Source organism: Coregonus lavaretus (genome assembly GCF_964263955.1).
Source record: "Coregonus lavaretus genome assembly, contig: HAP1_SCAFFOLD_1311, whole genome shotgun sequence".
NCBI lineage: Eukaryota > Metazoa > Chordata > Actinopteri > Salmoniformes > Salmonidae > Coregonus > Coregonus lavaretus.
Genome location: NW_028164611.1, coordinates 1 through 22,050, shown reverse-complemented (window position 1 = coordinate 22,050; position 22,050 = coordinate 1). Strand labels below are relative to the sequence as shown.

Genomic DNA, 22,050 nt, shown 5'->3' with positions numbered 1-22,050 from the left:
TATACAGGTAACTGCCAAAATAATGGAAACACTTGAGTAAATGAGGGATACAAAGTATATTGAAAGCATGTGATGCCACACAGGTGTGGTTCCAGAGTTAATTAAGCAATTAACATCCCATCATGCTTAGGGGTCATGTATATAAATTCTGGGCTGGCCATTATTTTGGCTACTATGGCTTTGCCCCCATAATATGACAATGCCCCCATCCAAAGGACACGAGTGGTCACTGATTAGTTTGATGAGCATGAAAACGATGTAAACCATATGCCATGGCCGTCTCAGTCATCAGATCACAACCCAATTGAACACTTATGGGAGATTCTGGAGCGGCGCCATCGACAAAACACCAAATGATGGAATTTCCAGTGGAAGAATGGTGTCGCATCCCTCCAATAGAGTTCCAGACACGTGTAGAATCTATGCCAAGGTGCATTGAAGTTGTTCCGGCTCGTGGTGGCCCAACACCCTATTAAGACACTTTATGTTGGTGTATCTCTATTATGAGTGGGAATATATATTATGCATGGGAATACTTTGGAACAGATTTCCACAATTATAATAATAATTATTATAATTTTATTTGCTCAGAAAACTTGGCTTGTGGACCGCCAGTTGGGGAACCCTGTACTAGGCTAACTGGTTAACTGGTTACCTAACCCAAGGCTGCAACTAGAGGGCTGCAGAGATCAGAGATCAGAGATTGTGTCCTGACAGAGATCAGAGATTGTGTCCTGACAGAGATCAGAGATTGTGTCCTGACAGAGATCAGAGATTGTGTCCTGACAGAGATCAGAGATTGTGTCCTGACAGAGATCAGAGATTGTGTCCTGACAGAGATCAGAGATTGTGTCCTGACAGAGATCAGAGATTGTGTCCTGACAGAGATCATTGCGGGGCGGTCTGCATTTTTCATGCTGCGGTTGGGAGCGGGCGGTCAGATTCAATTATTTTTGTTTGTCCCGCAGTATATTTGGAAACGGTTGTCTTTCTGCTTGGTATGCTTTACCCTACCTACTGTATTATAAACACATATTTGTTGCATTATTCACACACTCAGAAATCACAGAGCAGGGAGAGAAATCCCCCGACCCCCCGCAACCCCCCCTCCCATCTTCCCACAACCATGAACCTATATGTTCAGTTATTTTTGCACATTTTGATATTGCCTATAGGTTTCAAAATGGCTGCGACCATGGCTGCTGGCAAGTGAGCTGCGTCGTCACATAGGCCTATGCCTAAAATAACATTGCAGGACTGCGGTTGGGTTTGGGACCAGTTCTTGCTCTAGCAGGTGGGAGTCAGACAGAAAGCCAGCGGGTGTGGGTGGGAGCGGGAGAGGGAGAGGGATGAATACATCAGTTCCATGCAGACCTCTAGCTCCGACCTCTAGGATAACTGCTTAACTAACCCAAAGCTCCAACCTCTAGGATAACTGGTTAACTAACCCAAAGCTCCAACCACTAGGATAAGTGGTTAACTAACCCAAAGCTCCAACCTCTAGGCTAACTGGTTAACTAACCCAAAGCTCCGACCTCTAGGATAACTGGTTAACTAACCCAAAGCTCCAACCTCTAGGCTAACTGGTTAACTAACCCAAAGCTTCAACCTCTAGGATAACTGGATAACTAACCCAAAGCTCCAACCTCTAGGATAACTGGTTAACTAACCCAAAGCTCCGACCTCTAGGATAACTGGATAACTAACCCAAAGCTCCGACCTCTAGGATAACTGGTTAACTAACCCAAAGCTCCAACCACTAGGATAAGTGGTTAACTAACCCAAAGCTCCAACCTCTAGGCTAACTGGTTAACTAACCCAAAGCTCCAACCTATAGGCTAACTGGTTAACTAACCCAAAGCTCCAACCTCTAGGATAAGTGGTTAACTAACCCAAAGCTCCAACCTCTAGGCTAACTGGTTAACTAACCCAAAGCTCCAACCTCTAGGCTAACTGGTTAACTAACCCAAAGCTCCAACCTCTAGGCTAACTGGTTAACTAACCCAAAGCTCCAACCTCTAGGATAAGTGGTTAACTAACCCAAAGCTCCAACCACTAGGATAACTGGTTAACTAACCCAAAGCTCCAACCACTAGGATAACTGGTTAACTAACCCAAAGCTCCAACCACTAGGATAACTGCCACATGCATTCAGACACCTACTGAGTCTCACAATATAAATCCTCAGTAACTCCATGGTGAAAACAAACAGCTACTTTTTATCCAGGAGTTGCATGAGGGTTTACTAACCTCTCAACTAACGGGTTACTAACCCACCCTCTCACTTCTTGGCTAACTGGTTACAATATTAACTCAAGGGTGTAAACAGAAACCTACTTTTTATCCAGGAGATCCATGGATAGGCTACTGGTTACTAACCTCTAAGCCAGCTGATAATATGTATATAGGGACCTACTTTTTATCCAGGAGGTCCATGAGTGGTCTGAGGACGGTCTCAGCATCCATGGCAGCGTTGCTCTTCCCTGCAGCACTCCCCTTCATCTGGACTAACTCCTGGTTCATCTGTTTTACACAGTCCTCAATCACCGGCTTGAAACTGGACAGGGAAATAACACATGGTTAGCACAGATACACACAGACCACAGATACACACAGACCACAGATACACACAGACCACAGATACACACAGACCACAGATACACACAGACCACAGACACACACAGACCACAGACACACACAGACCACAGATACACACAGACACACAGACCACAGACACACACAGACCACAGATACACACAGACCACAGATACACACAGACCACAGATACACACAGACCACAGATACACACAGACCACAGATACACACAGACCACAGACACACACAGACCACAGATACACACAGACCACAGACACACACATACCACAGATACACACAGACCACAGACACACACAGACCACAGATACACACAGACCACAGATACACACAGACCACAGACACACACAGACCACAGACACACACAGTAACAGAAACAGCCACAAAAACACACACACAGACACACACACACAGACACACACAGAACCCCACCCCCCCCACACACACCTGGAGCCGAAGACTGCACTGAGCTCATCCAGCACGGTGTTGAGTTTGTTCTGCAGTTCCTTCAGTAGTTCACTGGCCTCAGCATCCAGCTGCAACAGCAACAGGCAGGGAGATGCCCTATCATTAGCTGCTACATCAATACAGCATTATATCACTAACATCATACATCTCGATATCTCTGCATCACTATGGGCCTTATTTTCACTTGAGATCTGCGCACATAACTCAACTTTTTGACTCACAGGGGCTGCGTCTGAAATGGCACCCTATTCCCTATATAGTGCACTACATTTGACCATAGCCCTACGCGAGCCCTGGTCAAATGTTAAAAAGTATTGCACTAAATAGGGAATAGGGTGCCCAGGGCCCATATGGCTCTGGTCAAAAGTAGTGCACTGTAAAGAATAGGATACTATTTGGGAAACAGACTATATCTCTACATACTACATTACTATGGGCGGCATTCTGACTTGACATCTGACTTGATCCCATAACTCAAACATTTTTACATGTTGAGTCTCTCATTGACATCAATGAATGATTTATGTCAGGGTCTGAGTTATTCTTATCTCAACCCTGAACCTGACCCTATGCCAATACATCATTACTTCACTACAACAATATGTCAGTGTCCCAAATGGCACCCTATTCCCTATATAGTGCACTAATTTTGACTAGGGACCATAGGGCTCTGATTAAAAGTAGTCCACTATAAAGGGAATAGGGTTCCATTTGGGATGGGACCTATGTCAGTCTCTCTGGCATAAAGGGGGACAGAGTTCAGACTGGATAAGCCAGGGAGGGATGGGTGGATAGGATGGGGGTGAGAGTAGGGGTGTGCCATGGAGGGGGTCAACAGCCACTCTAAGTGTATGTCCCAAATGGCACCCTATTTCCTATATAGTGGCTCTGGTCAAAAGTAATGCACTATGTAGAGAACAGGGTGCCATTTGGGATGCAACCTAAAGGTGTTTTAGGGCAAGAGGGTTTGGCAGAGACAGATAGATCCCCAACCCTCTAAATGTGTTTTAAAGGGGAGATCTAATCTATCTGTGTGTGATGGTCCCTTTGTCACTCAGTCAGCTCACAGGACCCAGGCTCCCACCTCAACTCACTGATAGTCAGTCAAGTAGATGTTTAGTACGCTAAGCACATGTTGTGTCTGGCTCACAGTCCCCCCATCACTGGATGCCTCTGCAGTACCATGTCAGGAGGAGAGGACACTGGATGCGTCCCAAATAGCACCCTGTTCCCTATACAGTGCACTATGGGCCCTGGTCAAAAGTAGTGCACTACTGTATGTAAGGAATAGGGTGTATTTGGGATGTAACATCTATAGGGCCTGTCTGTGTACTCCAGGGAGGACTGAAAAGAGAACAGAGGGGCAGACAGCATCATTTAGAATGACTAAAGACTTTCTGAGTGGCCTGCTCATTGATGTGTTTAAGTCTACTCTATAGATCCTACAATTCACCAGTAACATTGCCACTTATTCTGCACACAGAAGTCTGTGTGTGTGTGTTGTGTGTGCTTGTGTTGTGTGTGTTTCTGCTGTGTGTGTGTGTGTGTGTATTGGAGAGTGGGAGCTGTTTCAGGCCTGGTCCCTGAGATAGATGTGTGACAAAAGCTAGCTGCTCCATATGCATGACAGGTCATCACATTAAGCCTGTGTGTGTGTGTGTGTGTGTGTGTGTTTGTGTGTGTGTGTGTGTGTGACAGATCATCACTTTAGGTTAGATAAGAGTCATGCAGCCACAGACCAGCTCTCTAATCCTATCTCGTTCTGATGGTGGATGGCTTGTCGAGACAGGTGTTGTGTATAGCAGGCCATTATAGAAGCCATTACACAGTGATCAAGCTGTTATCCTGAGCATGTTTCAGAGACTGACGTGTTTACATACGGTTTGTCAGTATTATTGACCATAGCATGCACATACAGGGATCTGCCAAAATAATGGAAACACTTGTTTGAATGTTTTCTGTATGCATCATAAGAGCTATATTATCTTCACCCTCTGAGTGGAGAGGAGATCCACTCTCTCTCACGTCTCTGTCTCAGCCTTGCAGAAGTTGATGTTGATCTATTATTTCAAATCCTATGAAATGACGGATTTATTATTTCTAATTCTATGATATGTAGAGCCTGAAATATGTGTTATTTCAAATTCTAGGATAGCACATTGGTCTGTGTAATTGCCGTGGCTTTCAGTTTGCTAATTGCGTTGGGAACACTTTCACTGCCAGTTAGCCAGTAATGTGTTTTTGTGCTGAGGTCTGCCTAAATGGAAAAAAAACATTTAGTTCATCAATCTGCATTATCCATTATGTTTAGAGATCATTAGGAATAGCTGTCTAATGCCTGAATGACAAGGTAGTTTATAGCGTTATCAGGTTGTAATTACTATTGTATGTTTCTCCTGAATAATGCAACATCCCTGTCACTCAATTCGCCTAAATAAATCACCTGTCAAACGTCTAATGCAAGCAGCTGCAGCCAAACCAACTCAGTCAGACATGCCTATGTCTGTGTCCTGAATGGCACCCTTTTCCCTATATAGTGCATTACTTTTATAGAGCACTACTTTCTCAAACGTAGTACACTAAATAGGGAATAGGGTGCCATTTGGGACGCAGACTCTATCTGTTCAGACGCCTCATTAACAGAACCGTTCGTTTAGAGAGAGAGAGCAAAGCTGGGGAGTTTTGTAAGCGTTTGAGAAGCTCATCAGAGTTTCTGTGAAATCCTGTCTGGAGCATTTTGTAGCTTCAGCTTGGGGACCAAAGAGAGGCAATCAAAAAGACCCTGACTCCAGGCTGCAGGCTGAGGGACACTGACGACTCCACTAAATGAGCCAGGAAAAAAGGCACCAAGCTAAAAATGGTGGGACCGGGTGGGTTGGAACCATTATCCTTAGTGACAGAATGTGGGCTGTGTGTGTGTGTGTGTTGTGGATGAATACTGCTCCCTGACAGAGCGCGGGGACTAGCTGACAGATGGGTAGCTCTGATTCCGTATGCCCTGTGGCACATGCTGCTGAGAGGGTCAGAGCGTAGGTGGGGTGTGTGTGTGTGTGTGTTGCTGAGAGTGGGAGAAGCATAGGTTGGGGGGGGGGTGGGGGTGGGGGTGCGGGGTGAGAAGTGGGGGTACATGCATTTACTATAGTTCAGTAGATGGTGGTAGGGATAGTTAAAATAGAAAACGTCCCTAACACTGTATGGTCCTAATTACCACCATTTCCATCCAGAGGATCTTACATTTACATTTTAGTCATTTAGCAGACGCTCTTATCCAGAGCGACTTACAGTTAGTGAGTGCATACATTATTTTTTAATTTTTTAATTTTCACACTGGCCCCCCGTGGGAATCGAACCCACAACCCTGGCGTTGCAAACGCCATGCTCTACCAACTGAGCTACATCCCTGCCGGCCATTCCCTCCCCTACCCTGGACGACGCTGGGCCAATTGTGCGCCGCCCCCTGATCTTCATCAGGTTAAACAGAATGCATCACCACAACCATTTGTAAGAACTCCTATTCTAAGTGAAAGATGGTAAGGATGGTGGAAGACATATCCTTAGCAGGCCTAAAGGGTGTTATAAAGCATATTAGGGATGGTGGGAGTTCTATGTTTAGTTAAGAGTGGTAGGTAGGATGTAGGAGTTCTATTCTTAGTAAAGGGTGTTAGGTAGGATGTAGGAGTTATATTCTTAGTAAAGGGTGTTAGGTAGGATGTAGGAGTTCTATTCTTAGTAAAGGGTGTTAGGTAGGATGTAGGAGTTCTATGCATAGTAAAGAGTGTTAGGTAGGATGGTAGGAGTTCTATGCATAGTAAAGAGTGTTAGGTAGGATGGTAGGAGTACTATGCTTAGAAAAGAGTGTTAGGTAGGATGGTAGGAGTTCTATGCATAGTAAAGAGTGTTAGGTAGGATGGTAGGAGTTCTATGCATAGTAAAGAGTGTTAGGTAGGATGGTAGGAGTACTATGCTTAGAAAAGAGTGTTAGGTAGGATGGTAGGAGTTCTATGCTTACAAAGAGTGTTAGGTAGGATGGTAGGAGTACTATGCTTAGAAAAGAGTGTTAGGTAGGATGGTAGGAGTTCTATGCTTACAAAATAGTGTTAGGTAGGATGGTAGAAGTTATATGCTTAGTAAAGGGTGTTAGGTAGGCTGTTTAGTAAAGGGTGTTAGGTAGGACAAGTCATCATTGTAATTAAGAATCTGTTCTTAATTGACTTACCTGTATTAATAAAGATTACATACATATTTAAAAATAAAGGAGGGCAGGAGTCCTATGTTTAGTAAAGGGTGGTTAGGATGGTAGGTGGTAGGAGTCCTATGTTTAGTAAAGGGTGGTTAGGATGGTAGGTGGTAGGAGTCCTATGTTTAGTAAAGGGTGGTTAGGATGGTAGGTGGTAGGAGTCCTATGTTTAGTAAAGGGTGGTTAGGATGGTAGGTGGTAGGAGTCCTATACTACACACCTTGCAAAAGGACACAGCCCCCTCCTCCTTGAGAGAGAGCAGAGTAGAATGGGGAAACACAAGACCACAGAAGACAAAACTCAAGGCATTTAAAACATTAGAAAGAGGAAAGAGACAGCATGCACATAACAGAAAACGTTTGCTATATTCTCAGGATTAGACAGACAGACAGACAGGCAGAGAGAGACCAACACAGAGACAGTCAGAGAAAAAGACAGACAGGCAGAAAGAGAGACATACAGGCAGAGAGACAGAGAGACAGACAGACAGAGAGACAGACAGGCAGAGGGAGAGAAAGAGAGAGAGACAGACAGAGAGACAGACAGAGAGACAGACAGACAGATAGAGGGGGACATGCTAGAATATCTGAAACCCAAGACACAGACTAAGGGCTTTCATCCAGACATTTATCAAACATTTATAAAACAACATTTATAAAACAAACAAACTAGAACGCACAAGACCAGACAGGATGGAGGGAGAAGAGCTAGAAGAGTGGAGAAACAGAACAGGGTGGGCGAATAAAAATCAGTCTTCAGAGGGATGGTGACAGATCTAGGGGGAAGGTGAGGATTGTCTGATGGGGTAGGACTAGGATTAGGGCCATGGAGGGTGTGGGAAAATGGGGATATGAGGGGTGAAGAAGAGATACAGACCTGCTTGCCTCCCATGGAGTTGGGGTTGGGGTAAAGGTTAAAGGGATGAGGGACAGGGTAAGGGGTTGGGGTAAAGGTTAAGGGGATGGGGACAGGGTAAGGGGATGGGGATAGGGTAAGGGGATGGGGACAGGGTAAGGGGATGGGGACAGGGTAAGGGGATGGGGACAGGGTAAGGGGTATGTATAAAGGTAAGGGGATGGGGACAGGGTAAGGGGATGGGGACAGGGTAAGGGGATGGGGACAGGGTAAGGGGATGGGGACAGGGTAAGGGGATGGGGACAGGGTAAGGGGATGGGGATAGGGTAAGGGGATGGGGACAGGGTAAGGGGATGGGGATAGGGTAAGGGGATGGGGACAGGGTAAGGGGATGGGGACAGGGTAAGGGGATGGGGACAGGGTAAGGGGATGGGGACAGGGTAAGGGGTATGTATAAAGGTAAGGGGATGGGGACAGGGTAAGGGGATGGGGACAGGGTAAGGGGATGGGGACAGGGTAAGGGGATGGGGACAGGGTAAGGGGATGGGGACAGGGTAAGGGGATGGGGACAGGGTAAGGGGATGGGGACAGGGTAAGGGGTATGTATAAAGGTAAGGGGTTGCTACAGACCTGTTTGCCTCCCATGGACTCAAACATCTTCTCCAGCTGAACTCTGAGCTGCTGGATGTTGTTGATGAGAATGCAGGGCTGTCACAGAGACACAGTCATAGTATTATTCATCTAGCATATAATAGTACTATTCACAACCAGACTGGCCATAGGGGAGTTTGGGCAAATGCTAGATGGGCTGGTCCATCTTTTTTTGTGTGCAGAAAGATCATTATATGCATCCAGAGAACACTTACCACTTTCTCCTGGTTCAGATACAATCCAAAATCCTTGGTTATGATTGCAGCATATTGCAACAGAACTTTGTTGATGGTCTAGAAAAACAAACAAGAAAAGGAATGAACAATATTGAGTTGTTACAATATTAAAACACTCTTAGAAATAGTATTGGACACACACATACGCACACACACGGTCAAACAAACAAACACACACACACACACACACACACACACACACAGCTAGGGACTTTAGGTTAGGGGTTAGTGTCTGACCTTAGCAAAGCGGCACATGAAGTGAGCCAGGGCCTGTGGGTTGGGGCACTCCAGCTTCTTAATGATCTCAAAACTCTGGTTGAGCTGAGTGAACACATCCACCACTGAACAGGAGAAAAGGACATGCTCCGACGTTGGCTGGAACTGGAGAACGAGCGAGAGAGAGAAAGAGAGACAGAGAAAGAGGGAGAGAGAGAGAAAGAGAAGGGGGAGAAAGAGAGGAGAGAAATAGATTGAGCGAGAGAGAAAAAGAGAAGGGGGGAGAGAGAGATAGATTGAGAGAGAGAAAGAAAGAGAAGTAGAAAGAGAGAGATAGGGAGAGAAGGGGAAGAGAGATTGAGAAAGAGAGAAGAGAGGGAGAGAGTGAGAAAGCGAGAAGAGAGAGAGAGCTTTAGTATCTCACAGTGGTGCAGTATTTCATTGGAGTGAGCAGAGCAGAGCAGCAGAGTGCTGTATGTCAACACTGCTGTTATTCCTTCATCCCTCACTGAGAAGAGACAGAGGACTACCAGACAGTGAACGAGTGAGAGTGAGTGAGTGAGGTGAGAGGAGAGTGTGTGTGAGTACTCACGCCAAGCTTCTTGTCGCTCCCTAGAGCTCCGTGCAGGAAGTCCATGGCAACATCCTCATTCTCAGACAGCCACTGAATGACAAATGGCTCGAACCACCTGGAGGACACACACACACACACACACACACTGTGAGTGTACTGTACATACTATCCAAAGTGTGTGTGTGTGTTGAAAGTGTATTCCCTGCTGTGCGCCTTGTTTAAGGGCATCTGTCACAAGAGAAAGTGATAAGGTGGGCGGTGTGTGTATGTGTGTGTGTGTGTCCTTAACTCCTGAAGGTGCTTTGTGTTTAAATGACAGCAGCAGGTGGGCGGGACTGTGAGCTGTCATTCATAACTCACTCTGTAATGGATTGGACGCTGTTTGACCAACAATGACAGGGAGGTGTGTGTCTAAGAGGGCACTAGCAAGGTTGTCTGAGAGAGCAGTATTCCATATCTTTACATATTTAATACAATCACCTGTCTTTTACCTGACCCTCATGACATTCTCTCCTTTAATTTTTTTATCTAGTTTTAAATGCTGATTTGTAAAGCACTTTGGGGTTTAACATGTATGGCAGGGTTGGGGTAAACTATATTTCAATTCAGTCAATTCAGGACGTAAACTGAACTGGGTGTTTGTTTGTTTGTGTGGGTGCATTACAGTACTTACAGAGAATACTCAGTTGTACATATATGGTGTGTTTGTATGGGTACATTACAGTACTTCCAGAGAATACTCAGTTGTACTTGTATGGTGTGTTTGTGTGGGTACATTACAGTACTTCCAGAGAATACTCAGTTGTACTTGTATTGTGTGTTTGTGTGGGTACATTACAGTACTTCCAGAGAATACTCAGTTGTACATGTATGGTGTGTTTGTGTGGGTACATTACAGTACTTCCAGAGAATACTCAGTTCTACATGTATGGTGTGTTTGTGAAGGTTGATTGCATGACTGTATTTATTTACTGATTAAAATAATGTGGCTGCTCCTGTTGGAGACAACATGACATCATCAAGGATAAAACAAAGGCTTATTTCCACTGTGCTGTAGTATTTACAGAGAATACTCAGGTGGTGTAAGGTGTGTGTATTTGTTTGGAAAGTGATTTTATTTGGCTTTATACTCCAGCATTTTGGATTTCAGATCAAATGTTTTATATGAGGCGACAGTACAGAATGTCACCTTTTATTTGAGGGTATTTTCATACATATCTGTTTTACCGTTTAGAAATGAAAGCACTTTATGTATCTAGTCCCCCCATTTGAAGGTGTCATAAGTATTTGACAAATTCACTTATAGTGTATTAAATGTAGTCAAAAGTGTAGTATTTGGTCCTATATTCCTAGCACACAATGACTACATCAAGCTTGTGACTCTACAAACTTGTTGGATGCATTTGCAGTTTGTTTTGGTTGTGTTTGGGATTATGTAGTGCCCAATAGAAATGTTAAATCATGTATTGTATCATTTTGGAGTCCCTTTTATTGTAAATTGTTATGTTTTATTGTAATAGTTTATTGTAATTTTGTTATGTGTCGGAACCCAGTAAGACTAGCTGTCGCCATTGGCGTTTGCTAATGGGAATCCTAATAAAATAAAATAAAAAACCTATTTGGTTCCAGGTAGAACCCTTTTGGGTTCCATGACAAAAAGGGTTCTACTATTGGGACAGCCGAAGAACCTTTAAAACATTTTTTTTTAAAGAATGTACCATGATCACGGCTAATCATGAATGAATGGTGAATAATGATGAGTGAGAAAGTTACAGAGGCATACATATCATACCTCCCCAATAATGTTTACCTCCCCTGTTATTGGTAATGGTGAGAGGTTAGCATGTTTTTGGGGCATAATCTTTGTTCATCTGTGTGTGTGTGTGTGTCTGTGTCTGTGTGTGTGTGTGTGTGTGTGCAGCACACTACTTACAGAGAATACTCAGGGGGTGTGTCCTTGAAGGCAGCCAGTTCGCGGACGTACTCATTGTGGAACCACTTGACTTTGAAGTGAAGGTTCATGTACTCTGTGCTCTTGCATAGACGGTGCTTATCGTGCTCTGTCAGGGGAAATGAAAAAGGCAGAATGTTAACATGCATGTCTGGACTCAAATATGATGTGGTTGGCGGCAGGTAGCTTAGTGGTTAAGAGCATTGTGCCAGTAACCGAAAGGTCGCTGGTTCTAATCCCCGAGCTGACTAGGTGAAAAATCTGTCGATGTGCCCTTGAGCAAGGCACTTAACCCTAATTGCTCCTGTAAGTCGCTCTGGATAAGAGCGTCTGCTAAATGACTAAAATGTAAATGTCACAGGAGTAAAAGGCTCAATGCTGAATCAATCAATCAAGCTAATAGGGAAGATCTGAAATCCAGAACCACTGAAGCGGACAGTGATGGAATCAATGCTGAATCAATCAATCAAGCTAATAGGGAAGATCTGAAATCCAGTACCACTGAAGCGGACAGCGATGGAATCTGAATTCTGAAGTTCAGCACCACACGAGACTGGACAGCGACCATCGGGTACAGGCAGTCACTCTACTCTAGTGTTACATCCTGATTATCCACCCTTCTCCTAAAGTGTGCACTTGTACACTCCCTGTCATGGATGGTGGAGACTCCCTCCAGCCAATGCTTACATCAATCCAATGCTTTGAAATCCATGACAGGGAGTGTGCCAGTGCACACTTTGGGAGAACAGAGGCGAATCAGGACAAGGACTAGGTGAATCCTGAAATATATCCAGGAAGCCAGTAAGTAAGAAGCCTGAAATATATCCAGGAAGCCAGTAAGTAAGAAGCCTGAAATATATCCAGGAAGCCAGTAAGTAAGAATCCTGATATATATCCAGGAAGCCAGTAAGTAAGAATCCTGAAATATATCCAGGAAGCCAGTAAGTAAGAAGCCTGAAATATATCCAGGAAGCCAGTAAGTAAGAAGCCTGAAATATATCCAGGAAGCCAGTAAGTAAGAAGCCTGAAATATATCCAGGAAGCCAGTAAGTAAGAAGCCTGAAATATATCCAGGAAGCCAGTAAGTAAGAATCCTGATATATATCCAGGAAGCCAGTAAGTAAGAATCCTGATATATATCCAGGAAGCCAGTAAGTAAGAATCCTGATATATATCCAGGAAGCCAGTAAGTAAGAAGCCTGAAATATATCCAGGAAGCCAGTAAGTAAGAAGCCTGAAATATATCCAGGAAGCCAGTAAGTAAGAAGCCTGAAATATATCCAGGAAGCCAGTAAGTAAGAATCCTGATATATATCCAGGAAGCCAGTAAGTAAGAATCCTGATATATATCCAGGAAGCCAGTAAGTAAGAATCCTGATATATATCCAGGAAGCCAGTAAGTAAGAAGCCTGAAATATATCCAGGAAGCCAGTAAGTAAGAATCCTGATATATATCCAGGAAGCCAGTAAGTAAGAAGCCTGAAATATATCCAGGAAGGTTCCCCATGAACTCGGATTTACCTTCTACAACTAGGCCTATAACATGGCTGACCTAGTCTCACGTTGTCATAACTCTAAAGTCACGTCGTTGTCACGCGTCAGTCTGGTTCACGACAAGCTATAGCTGACCTGATATTGACAGAGACAGGTAATCTAAGACTAGACCAGGAATCCTGTAAACACAGACACTGGTATTGACATTACCTTCGTGGACACACACATACACACACACACACACACACACACACACACACACACACACACACAGTCTAATGAGAGCTGACTTGGTACATAATGAAAGTTCAGTCTGATGACATGGTAAGCTCTATCAAAGTTGGACACATGAACTACCACAGACCTTGGAGAGGAGAGAGAAGGGAGAAGGGAGGGAAGAGAGAGAGAGGGGAGGGGGTAGAGAGAGAGAGAGGGGAGGGGGTAGAGAGAGAGATGGGAGGGGGTAGAGAGAGAGTGGAGGGGGTAGAGAGTAGGGAAGGTGGGGGAGGCAGGGGATAGAGAGAAGGTTAGGAGAGATCTGAAAAGTCATAGTCAATCGATCAATAATATAATAATACTTTTAGCAAAAATGTTTATTTTCAATTTATAATCTGGAGAAACAATGAGAATAGAAAGGTTCAGAACTTTTGTAAAACATCACAGTACAGTTGAAAAATATATGGCAAATAGAAATCCAATATGGATGGTGTTAAGAGATACTGTAGATTGGTCGTGTTGAATGGAGTTGAAGGATGGGACTAATAACAACTAACAACAACTAATAACAACAAGATAACTAATAATGTAAGCATACTGTGTCCATAATAAGTATATAGGTTATAGGTTGAGAGCTTTTGTGAAAGAGCACAGTTAGAAAGATATGGCATCATGAAAATGATCAGAGAGGTTGAGGGTAGAGGAAGTTCAGGAGTAAAATAAACAAAATAGACTTATTGTAAAATTGACTGTGTCCATAAAATGTATATAGTATGTATAAGCTGGAAGTAGAGGCCTAAGCACTAGTTTACTCCAATTAGGGAAGGGGTGGTGGGGTTGGAAAGTAATAAAGGGAAATATATTTAAAAAAAGGAAATGTATATATATATATATATATATATATATATATATATATATATATATATTTGCGAGAGAAAAATACATATGGGGGATTGGAAGTGATGCAGACAATTACATTGATGGAAGTTACAATCTATCTGCAATATTAAAGCTGATCTACCCCCTAAAAAAAAATAAAAAATTGTTAAGAGAGAGAGAGTAGGAAGTGGGATAGAGGGGAAGAGGGGGGGGACAGAGAGAAGGTTAAGAGAGCGAGAAAGAGAGGTATAGAGAGGTATAGACAGATTCGCCAGACAGAAAAACAGCAAAAGTGAGAAATATAATTCCAGTGAAGATACAAAGACTGTCTCTACTAAACACAAAGCCTCTTCACAACACTCACACACACTTCAAAGGCAGGTTTAAAGTGTGTGTGTGTGTGTGTGCATGTGTGTGTGCGTGTGTGTGTATGTGAGATAGTGTGTGTAAGTGTGTGGGTGTGCGTGAGCGTGTGAACGTGTGTTTTAAAGCCATACATTGAGCAACACTCCTGCTGCCACACATTAAAACACCTCAGATAAGCACCTGGGTGCCTCAATCAGAAATAAGAAAATGTCTTGAAAAAGGTATTAAACATATCAAAAGGTATTATTTCAATACCAAATTGTCTTTTGTAGTTGTCTCATAAAGTGCTTGTCATTATATTTGCATATTTATGATAGATTCCCATAAGCAATATTATTATAGGAGATTAGTTTTAACAAGTCAAAGCAAGCAATCAAAGGAAAGCGCTTCCTGAATGTTTGGGTAGCTGAAAAGTTTTAGCACAATGCTAAATGCTGTGTGTGTGTGTGTGTGAGAGTTCTCTCAGACTGAGTGTATGTATGTGCGTGAGAGAGAGAGCGAGAGAGAGAGAGAGAGAGAGAGAGAGAGAGAGAGAGAGAGAGAGAGAGAGAGAGAGAGAGAGAGAGAGAGAGAGAGAGAGAGAGAGAGAGAGAGAGAGAGAAGAGAGAGAGAGAGAGAGAGAGAGGAGAGAGAGAGTTGTAACTCTCAGAGTGTGAAGGCAGAATATCTCCAGTCACAGAGGTTTATCTGCTGTGACGCTGCCACTTCAATAACTCAACACATTTCACTAACACTTCGTTTGAACTACCTACAGTACATACACTGAGTGTACAAAACATTAGGAACAGCTTCCTAATATTGAGTTGGACTCCCTTTTCCCCTCAGAACAGACTCAGGGCATGGACTCTACAAGGTGTCGAAAGCATTTCACAGGGATGCTGGCCCATGTTGACTCCAATGCTTCCCAGTTGTGTCAAGTTGGCTGGATGTGCTTTGGGTGGTGGACCGTTCTTGATACACACGGGAAACTGTTGAGCGTGAAAAACCCAGCAGTGTTGCAGTTCTTGACACACTCAAACCTGTGCACCTGGCACCTACTACCATAACCCGTTCAAAGGCACTTAAATATTTTGTCTTGCCCATTCACCCTCTGAATGGCACACATACACAATCAATGTCTCAATTGTCTCAAGGCTTAACATTTATTATTTAACCTGTCTCCTCTCCTTCATCTACACTGATTGAAATGGATTTAACAGTTGACATCAATAAGGGATCATAGCCTGGATTCACCTGGTCAGTTTATGTCATGGAAAGAGCAGCTGTTCCTAATGTGTTGTACACTCAGTGTATACTTTGTGTGTGTGTGTGTGTGTGTGCCTGTGTGTGTGTATGTGTGTGACTGAGTATGTGCCTGTGTGTGTGTTCCCTGCAGATGGTAGACAGTGTAAGCTGGGGTCCAGAGGGAAAACAGACTGAGTCCCTGATTCCTAAATGAGGATGTGTTCATGTTAGACCATCATTCTACTGGACAGACAGACAGACTCATCCCTCCCTCCCTCCCTCCCTCCCTCCCTCCCTCCCTCCCTCCCTCCCTCCCTCCCTCCCTCCCTCCCTCCCCCTCCATTCATTTCTTCCTTCCTCGCTCCTTCTCTTGTGATGTCCTTGCTGTCAGAAGGTGTTTTGTGGTGGGAACGTTCCCACCCACACACTACTGACATTTTCAGCAGGCAGGGAGGGACATCTTAAGATAGCTTAAAAGGCTTCACCCTTTAAGATAAAGTTCACATTAATAATGAATAATAAATCACTAACCCTTAAACCCTGACACTAGAGCTCTAACCCCTGACCTCTCACCCTCCCTGATTTGATTTCGAGGAGAGACGAGTGTCACTTTGTATCTTCTCCCTACAAAACCCTTTAAGTAAGATGAGTAAACTACAGCATCAGACCTACTAGAGAGAGAGAGAGAGAGAGAGGGAGGGAGGGAGAGGAGGGGGAGGAGAGGGAGAGGGAGAGGAGAGAGAGAGAGAGAGAGAGAGAGAGAGAGAGAGAGAGAGAGAGAGAGAGAGAGAGAGGGAGAGAGAGGGAGAGGAGAGGAGAGAGAGAGGGAGAGAGAGAGAGAGAGAGAGAGAGAGAGAGAGAGAGAGAGAGAGAGGGAGAGAGGGAGAGGGAGAGGGAGAGGGAGAGGAGAGGGAGAGGAGAGAGGGAGAGAGGGAGGGAGAGGGAGAGAGAGAGAGAGGGAGAGAGAGGGAAAGATAGAGAATGAAAGAGAGAGGAAAGAGAGGGAGAGAGGGGTAGAGGAGAAGAGGGAATGTGCTATGGGTGCACTCAGTGACCTGCCCTCTGGAGAGAGTAACCAGAGTGAGTATGTGTGTATGTGTGTGTGTTTTGTTTGTATGTGTGTGTGTGTGTGTGTGTGTGTGTGTGTCTGCCTGCCCTTCCTTGCCTTTCCTCCCAGCCTTTTCATCCCTGGTTTACCTACAACCCCTACAGCCCTCTCCCCCATCCTTCCCCCATCCCTGGTTTCCCTACAACCCCTACAGCCTCTCCCCCATCCTCCCCCATCCCTGGTTTCCCTACAACCCCTACAGCCCTCTCCCCCATCCTTCCCCCATCCCTGGTTTCCCTACAACCCCTACAGCCCTCTCCCCCATCCTTCCCCCATCCCTCCTCCCCCCTCCTCCCCCTTGCATTGTGTTGGTAGGCCCAGGGAGAATCCATCAACCCTGCTGACACAGAAGAGGAGACTGGTGTATTTATCCTGACCTGTTTGGTTCATTTTTATAAACATGTTAAACCTGTGTCGACTTCCCGGGGCAACCACAAATGAATGTATAATACTCTCATAATCAGCCAGGTCACTCGAGATCCAAGGCGATATTCAACGTTCGTCCAGGTCCCCAGGACGTCAGGAGATGCCTTCAAAACCGGTCACTAGAGGCAACGGTGAGCATTATTACCATCAAGTCGGCTTGCGGCTTTGTGGATGGGGATGGAGGATGGGCGTAAGCCACGAACCCCGGCTCCGAGGGTCGTGCATTCAATCTAGGGCTGGGTGGTATACCGTATTTTACTATTTACCGGTATGATGCACGGACCGGTTTGCGATTTTACTTTTACTTTTTCTATAACGGTATTTGAATGTTTAGTTTGTTAAATGTGATACGCCATGTATAACGTCCATTTTTATAGTTTCATCCTCTACTTGAGTCATCTCTCTCCGCTCTCTCTCTCAATGCTGTTTTACACACAGACCTAGCCCCGCACCCTTACTCAAGGAGCGCATTGGTTTTTGCTCGGCCACCAGACACTTGCGTTTAGTCTGCAGCACAAGCAACAATGACTACGATGCTGTTTCCACTTTGCTTCTTAATATAAATGCATAAGCGTTCTATAATTACACTATTAGTTTGTGTTTCTTACATCTGCAAAGAGCTAGGTTGTCTTTTCTTAACAAGTTGTGGCTAAGTTGTGTTAGCCGCTAATGCTAATCGCTAGCTAATAAATGTACTGAGTCAGAATAAACGTAGCTAGCTATACAGCCTGACACCAATGGTGTTTGTGTAACAGTATCTTCTAAATCAAAGAGGAATAGGCGAAGCATGAATATGTTAGCTACATGAAGTAGCTAAGAGAAAACATTTAATGTAGCCAAAGATTAGGATCCCCTAGGAAACACTGACCAACACTTTGGTTCCTACCCTGTCACAACAAATCCTCCCTGGCATTTTCATTAGTTGTCATGTCAAACAACACTGTATTCAAATGTTGCCCATATTGTGGCAGTGTGGAAATGATCTCAAAATCCACCAATCAGGCGAGACGGAAGCCACTCCTCAGTAAAAGGCACATAACAGCCTGCTGGGGTTTGCCAAAAGGCACCTAAAGGACTCAGACCATGAGACACAAGATTATCTGGTCTGAGATTGAACTCTTTGGCCTGAATGCCAAGTGTCACATCTGGAGGAAACCTGGCACCATCCCTACGGTAAAGCATGGTGGTGGCAGCATCATGCTGTGGGGATGTTTTTCAGTGGCAGGGACTGGGAGACTGGTCAGGATCGAGGGAAAAAAGTACAGAGAGATCCTTGATGAAAACCTGCTCCAGTGTGCTCAGGACCTCAGACTGGGGCGAAGGTTCACCTTCCAACAGGACAACGACCCTAAGCACACAGCCAAGACAATGCCAAGAAGACTCGAGGCAGTAATCGCTGCCAACAGTGCATCAACAAAGTACTGAGTAAAGGGTCTGAATACTTATGTAAATGTGATATTTCCGTTTTGTATTAAAAAATAAATAATTGTAACCATTTCTAAAGACCTGTTTTTGCTTTGTCCTTATGGGATATTGTGTGTAGATTGATGAGGGGAAAAGGCTGTAATGTAACAAAATGTGGAAAATGTCAAGGGGTCTGAATACTTTCCCGAATGCACTGTACATTGCCAAAGCAAACATATAGACACATATGAAATCAATGATGATGCACATAGATAATAATAAGACAAATAATAATACTCAATGAGTAGTAACAATGAACAGGACACTACAGTAAGACATGAGGACAATAATGAAATAGTGAGAAAGACACAGGTAGCAAAGTTATTGCTCTGGTTGGTCGTTCCACTGGCTGTCCCTACAAGTGTGGCAAGAAGCTAGCTACGTACACTATATATACAAAAGTATGTGGACACCCATTGAAATTAGTGGTTTCGGCTATTTCAGCCACACCCGTTGCTGACAGGTGTATAAAATCGAGCAGACAGCCATGCAATCAACATAGACAAACATTGGCAGTAGAATGGCCTTACTGAAGAGCTCAGTGACTTTCAACGTGGCACCGTCATAGGATGCCACCTTTCCAACAAGTCAGTTCGTCAAAATTCTGCCCTGCTAGAGCTGCCCCGGTCAACTGTAAGTGCTGTTATTATGAAGTGGAAACGTCTAGGAGCAACAACGGCTTAGCCGCGAAGTGGTAGGCCACACAAGCTCACAGAACGGGACTGCCTAGTGCTGAAGCGCGTAGCGTGTAAAAATAATCTGTCCTCGGTTGCAGCACTCACTACTGAGTTCCAAACTGCCTCTGGAAGCAACGTCAGCACAAGAACTGTTTATCAAGAGCTTCATGAAATGGGTATCCATGGCCGAGCAGCCGCACACAAGCCTAAGATCACCATGAGCAATGCCAAGCATCGGCTGGAGTGGTGTAAAGCTCGCTGTCATTGGACTCTGGAGCAGTGAAAATGCGTTCTCTGGAGTGATGAATCACGCTTCTTTGGTCTGACAGACGTTTACGTGACAACCAGAATGCATTGTATGATGTCAACAAACATGGCACCACAAATAGCTGGCAATTAGCTTAGCATTAGCTCATCATAATCAGTACAATCTTCAAAAAAGTATTTTACACACATCATATGTGTCCATTACAATGTATGCAAGAATCGGAATGCATGATTTGTCACCAGTGAATAAAACAGTAAATGCATTATGCTCCATACATACATACGGTGTGCTACAGAAGAAATGCCGACACAATATACAGAAACTATAATGATAATGTAATAAGGCACTTACTTTGATAGGAACGCACACGTCCAAAGTTATTATTAGTTGTGAAGGCAATGCGGTCGCCAGCCAGAAAATGTGCCAGGGAGGAAAAAGTTTGTGCTTGGGCTCTTGTCGAAGAGAGAAGTTTGTCCGTCTCAGTAATTCCTCAAACGTAAATTGTCCACAACAGTGAAATGGGCTACTTCTATGTGAATTAATAAAGAGGCGCAACACACCTCAATTCAAACTGTAAAAATAAAAGTTGTTAGAAAATAATTTGAAATTGACAAGTTGCTACATAGCCTATAGATAATTAGCAGGCAGCGTGTCTTAGTTTGATGGCAGCGTGGGTTAACTGTCCTGTTGTGTAACAATCACATTTTGTTAAAGTAAGTGCATTCTGACATCATGCGCATAAAAAAATCTAATGCTGGTGCGACCGTTAGAGATATTTGGAACTCACACGTGAAAAGGTTAAAAGGCTGATCACTGGTGAGGTCACTGCTTTCCTTTTTCTCCAAATGGATGGAACTAACACACAATGCCCTGCTTTCTTAATAGCACTGACTGGGGACATTCACACACACACACACACACACACACACACGCACGCACAAACACACACACACGCACACACACGCACACACACGCACGCACACGCACACACACGCACTCACACATGAAGGCAGGCAGGCGAGCTTGCAGTCATACACACATATACAATTACACACACGCACACCGGCAGATGCACAGCCCCATACCAGTTCAGGTTTATTTGAGATTTATGTAGATTTATGATCTCCATTAAAATACATACTGAAGATTCGTGGTAAAACAAAAAGCAATTCTGATGTATGGGAATGAATGCCCTAATCCAACTGCTTATACCTCTGGAAATAGAATGCCTACATGCAAAACCTTGATATCCCATTATGATGCAGGCAGGTCCCATTATAATGAGATAACAACTTTGTGTTATGGTCAAACTGGTCATCTGTTTTCATAGATTTTATGTAAGAGGAGGGAGGACAAGGATGAGGTAAGAGGAGATATGTGAGCGTGTGCAACACTGATTAGTGTCCCCCCTGCAACATGTAAACACAGACTCCCTGGAGCGACACACACCCACTGCTCAAACCCAGTCTGACAGAAACTAAGACGCACACACATAACACACTCATATAACACACACACATAACACACACTGCACAAACGCACTCTGACAGCAGCAAAGAAGGTGGTCACATGCCTGCTACCCTGACTCAGGAAAACAAGTACGCAAAAACTCAGCACACACACACACAAACACACCACGACTGATTCAGATAGTAATATAACTATAGTGTGTCCTCTGAAGGAAAGTCCTACTTTAGCTCTGGAGAAGAAAAAGCAGAGAGAGAGGCAGGGATAGCAGAGAGATGAGAGAGAGAGAGAGAGAGAAAGAGAGAGAGAGAGAGAGAGAGAGAGACAACAACAACACAATTAGACCCAACCAAATCATGAGAAAACAAAAAGATAATTACTTGACACATTGGAAAGAATTAACAAAAAAACAGCGCAAACTAGAATGCTATTTGGCTCTAAACAGAGAGTACACAGTGGCAGAATACCTGACCACTGTGACTGACCCAAACTTAAGGAAAGCTTTGACTATGTACAGACTCAGTGAGCATAGCCTTGCTATTGAGAAAGGCCGGCGTAGGCAGACCTGGCTCTCAAGAGAAGACAGGCTATGTGCACACTGCCCACAAAATGAGGTGGAAACTGAGCTGCACTTCCTAACCTCCTGCCAAATGTATGACC

The 22,050-nt window shown here is 44.2% G+C and overlaps 1 protein-coding gene across 1 annotated transcript in view; it reads right to left on the bottom strand.

Moving 5' to 3' along the window:
• Window positions 1–11,910, bottom strand: part of LOC311116851 (protein unc-13 homolog A-like) — a gene marked incomplete at its 5' end in the record, with an annotated part of 36,220 nt that extends 24,310 nt beyond the window's left edge. Inside the window, 8 exons of the mRNA XM_084191885.1 lie at window positions 2,417–2,557; window positions 3,061–3,149; window positions 7,539–7,565; window positions 8,804–8,881; window positions 9,040–9,117; window positions 9,298–9,441; window positions 9,869–9,965; window positions 11,784–11,910. Coding sequence (XP_084048011.1) covers window positions 2,417–2,557; window positions 3,061–3,149; window positions 7,539–7,565; window positions 8,804–8,881; window positions 9,040–9,117; window positions 9,298–9,441; window positions 9,869–9,965; window positions 11,784–11,910 — 781 coding nt within the window. The remainder of the gene's footprint in view (window positions 1–2,416; window positions 2,558–3,060; window positions 3,150–7,538; window positions 7,566–8,803; window positions 8,882–9,039; window positions 9,118–9,297; window positions 9,442–9,868; window positions 9,966–11,783) is intronic.
• Between the last annotated feature and the right edge of the window lie 10,140 nt (window positions 11,911–22,050).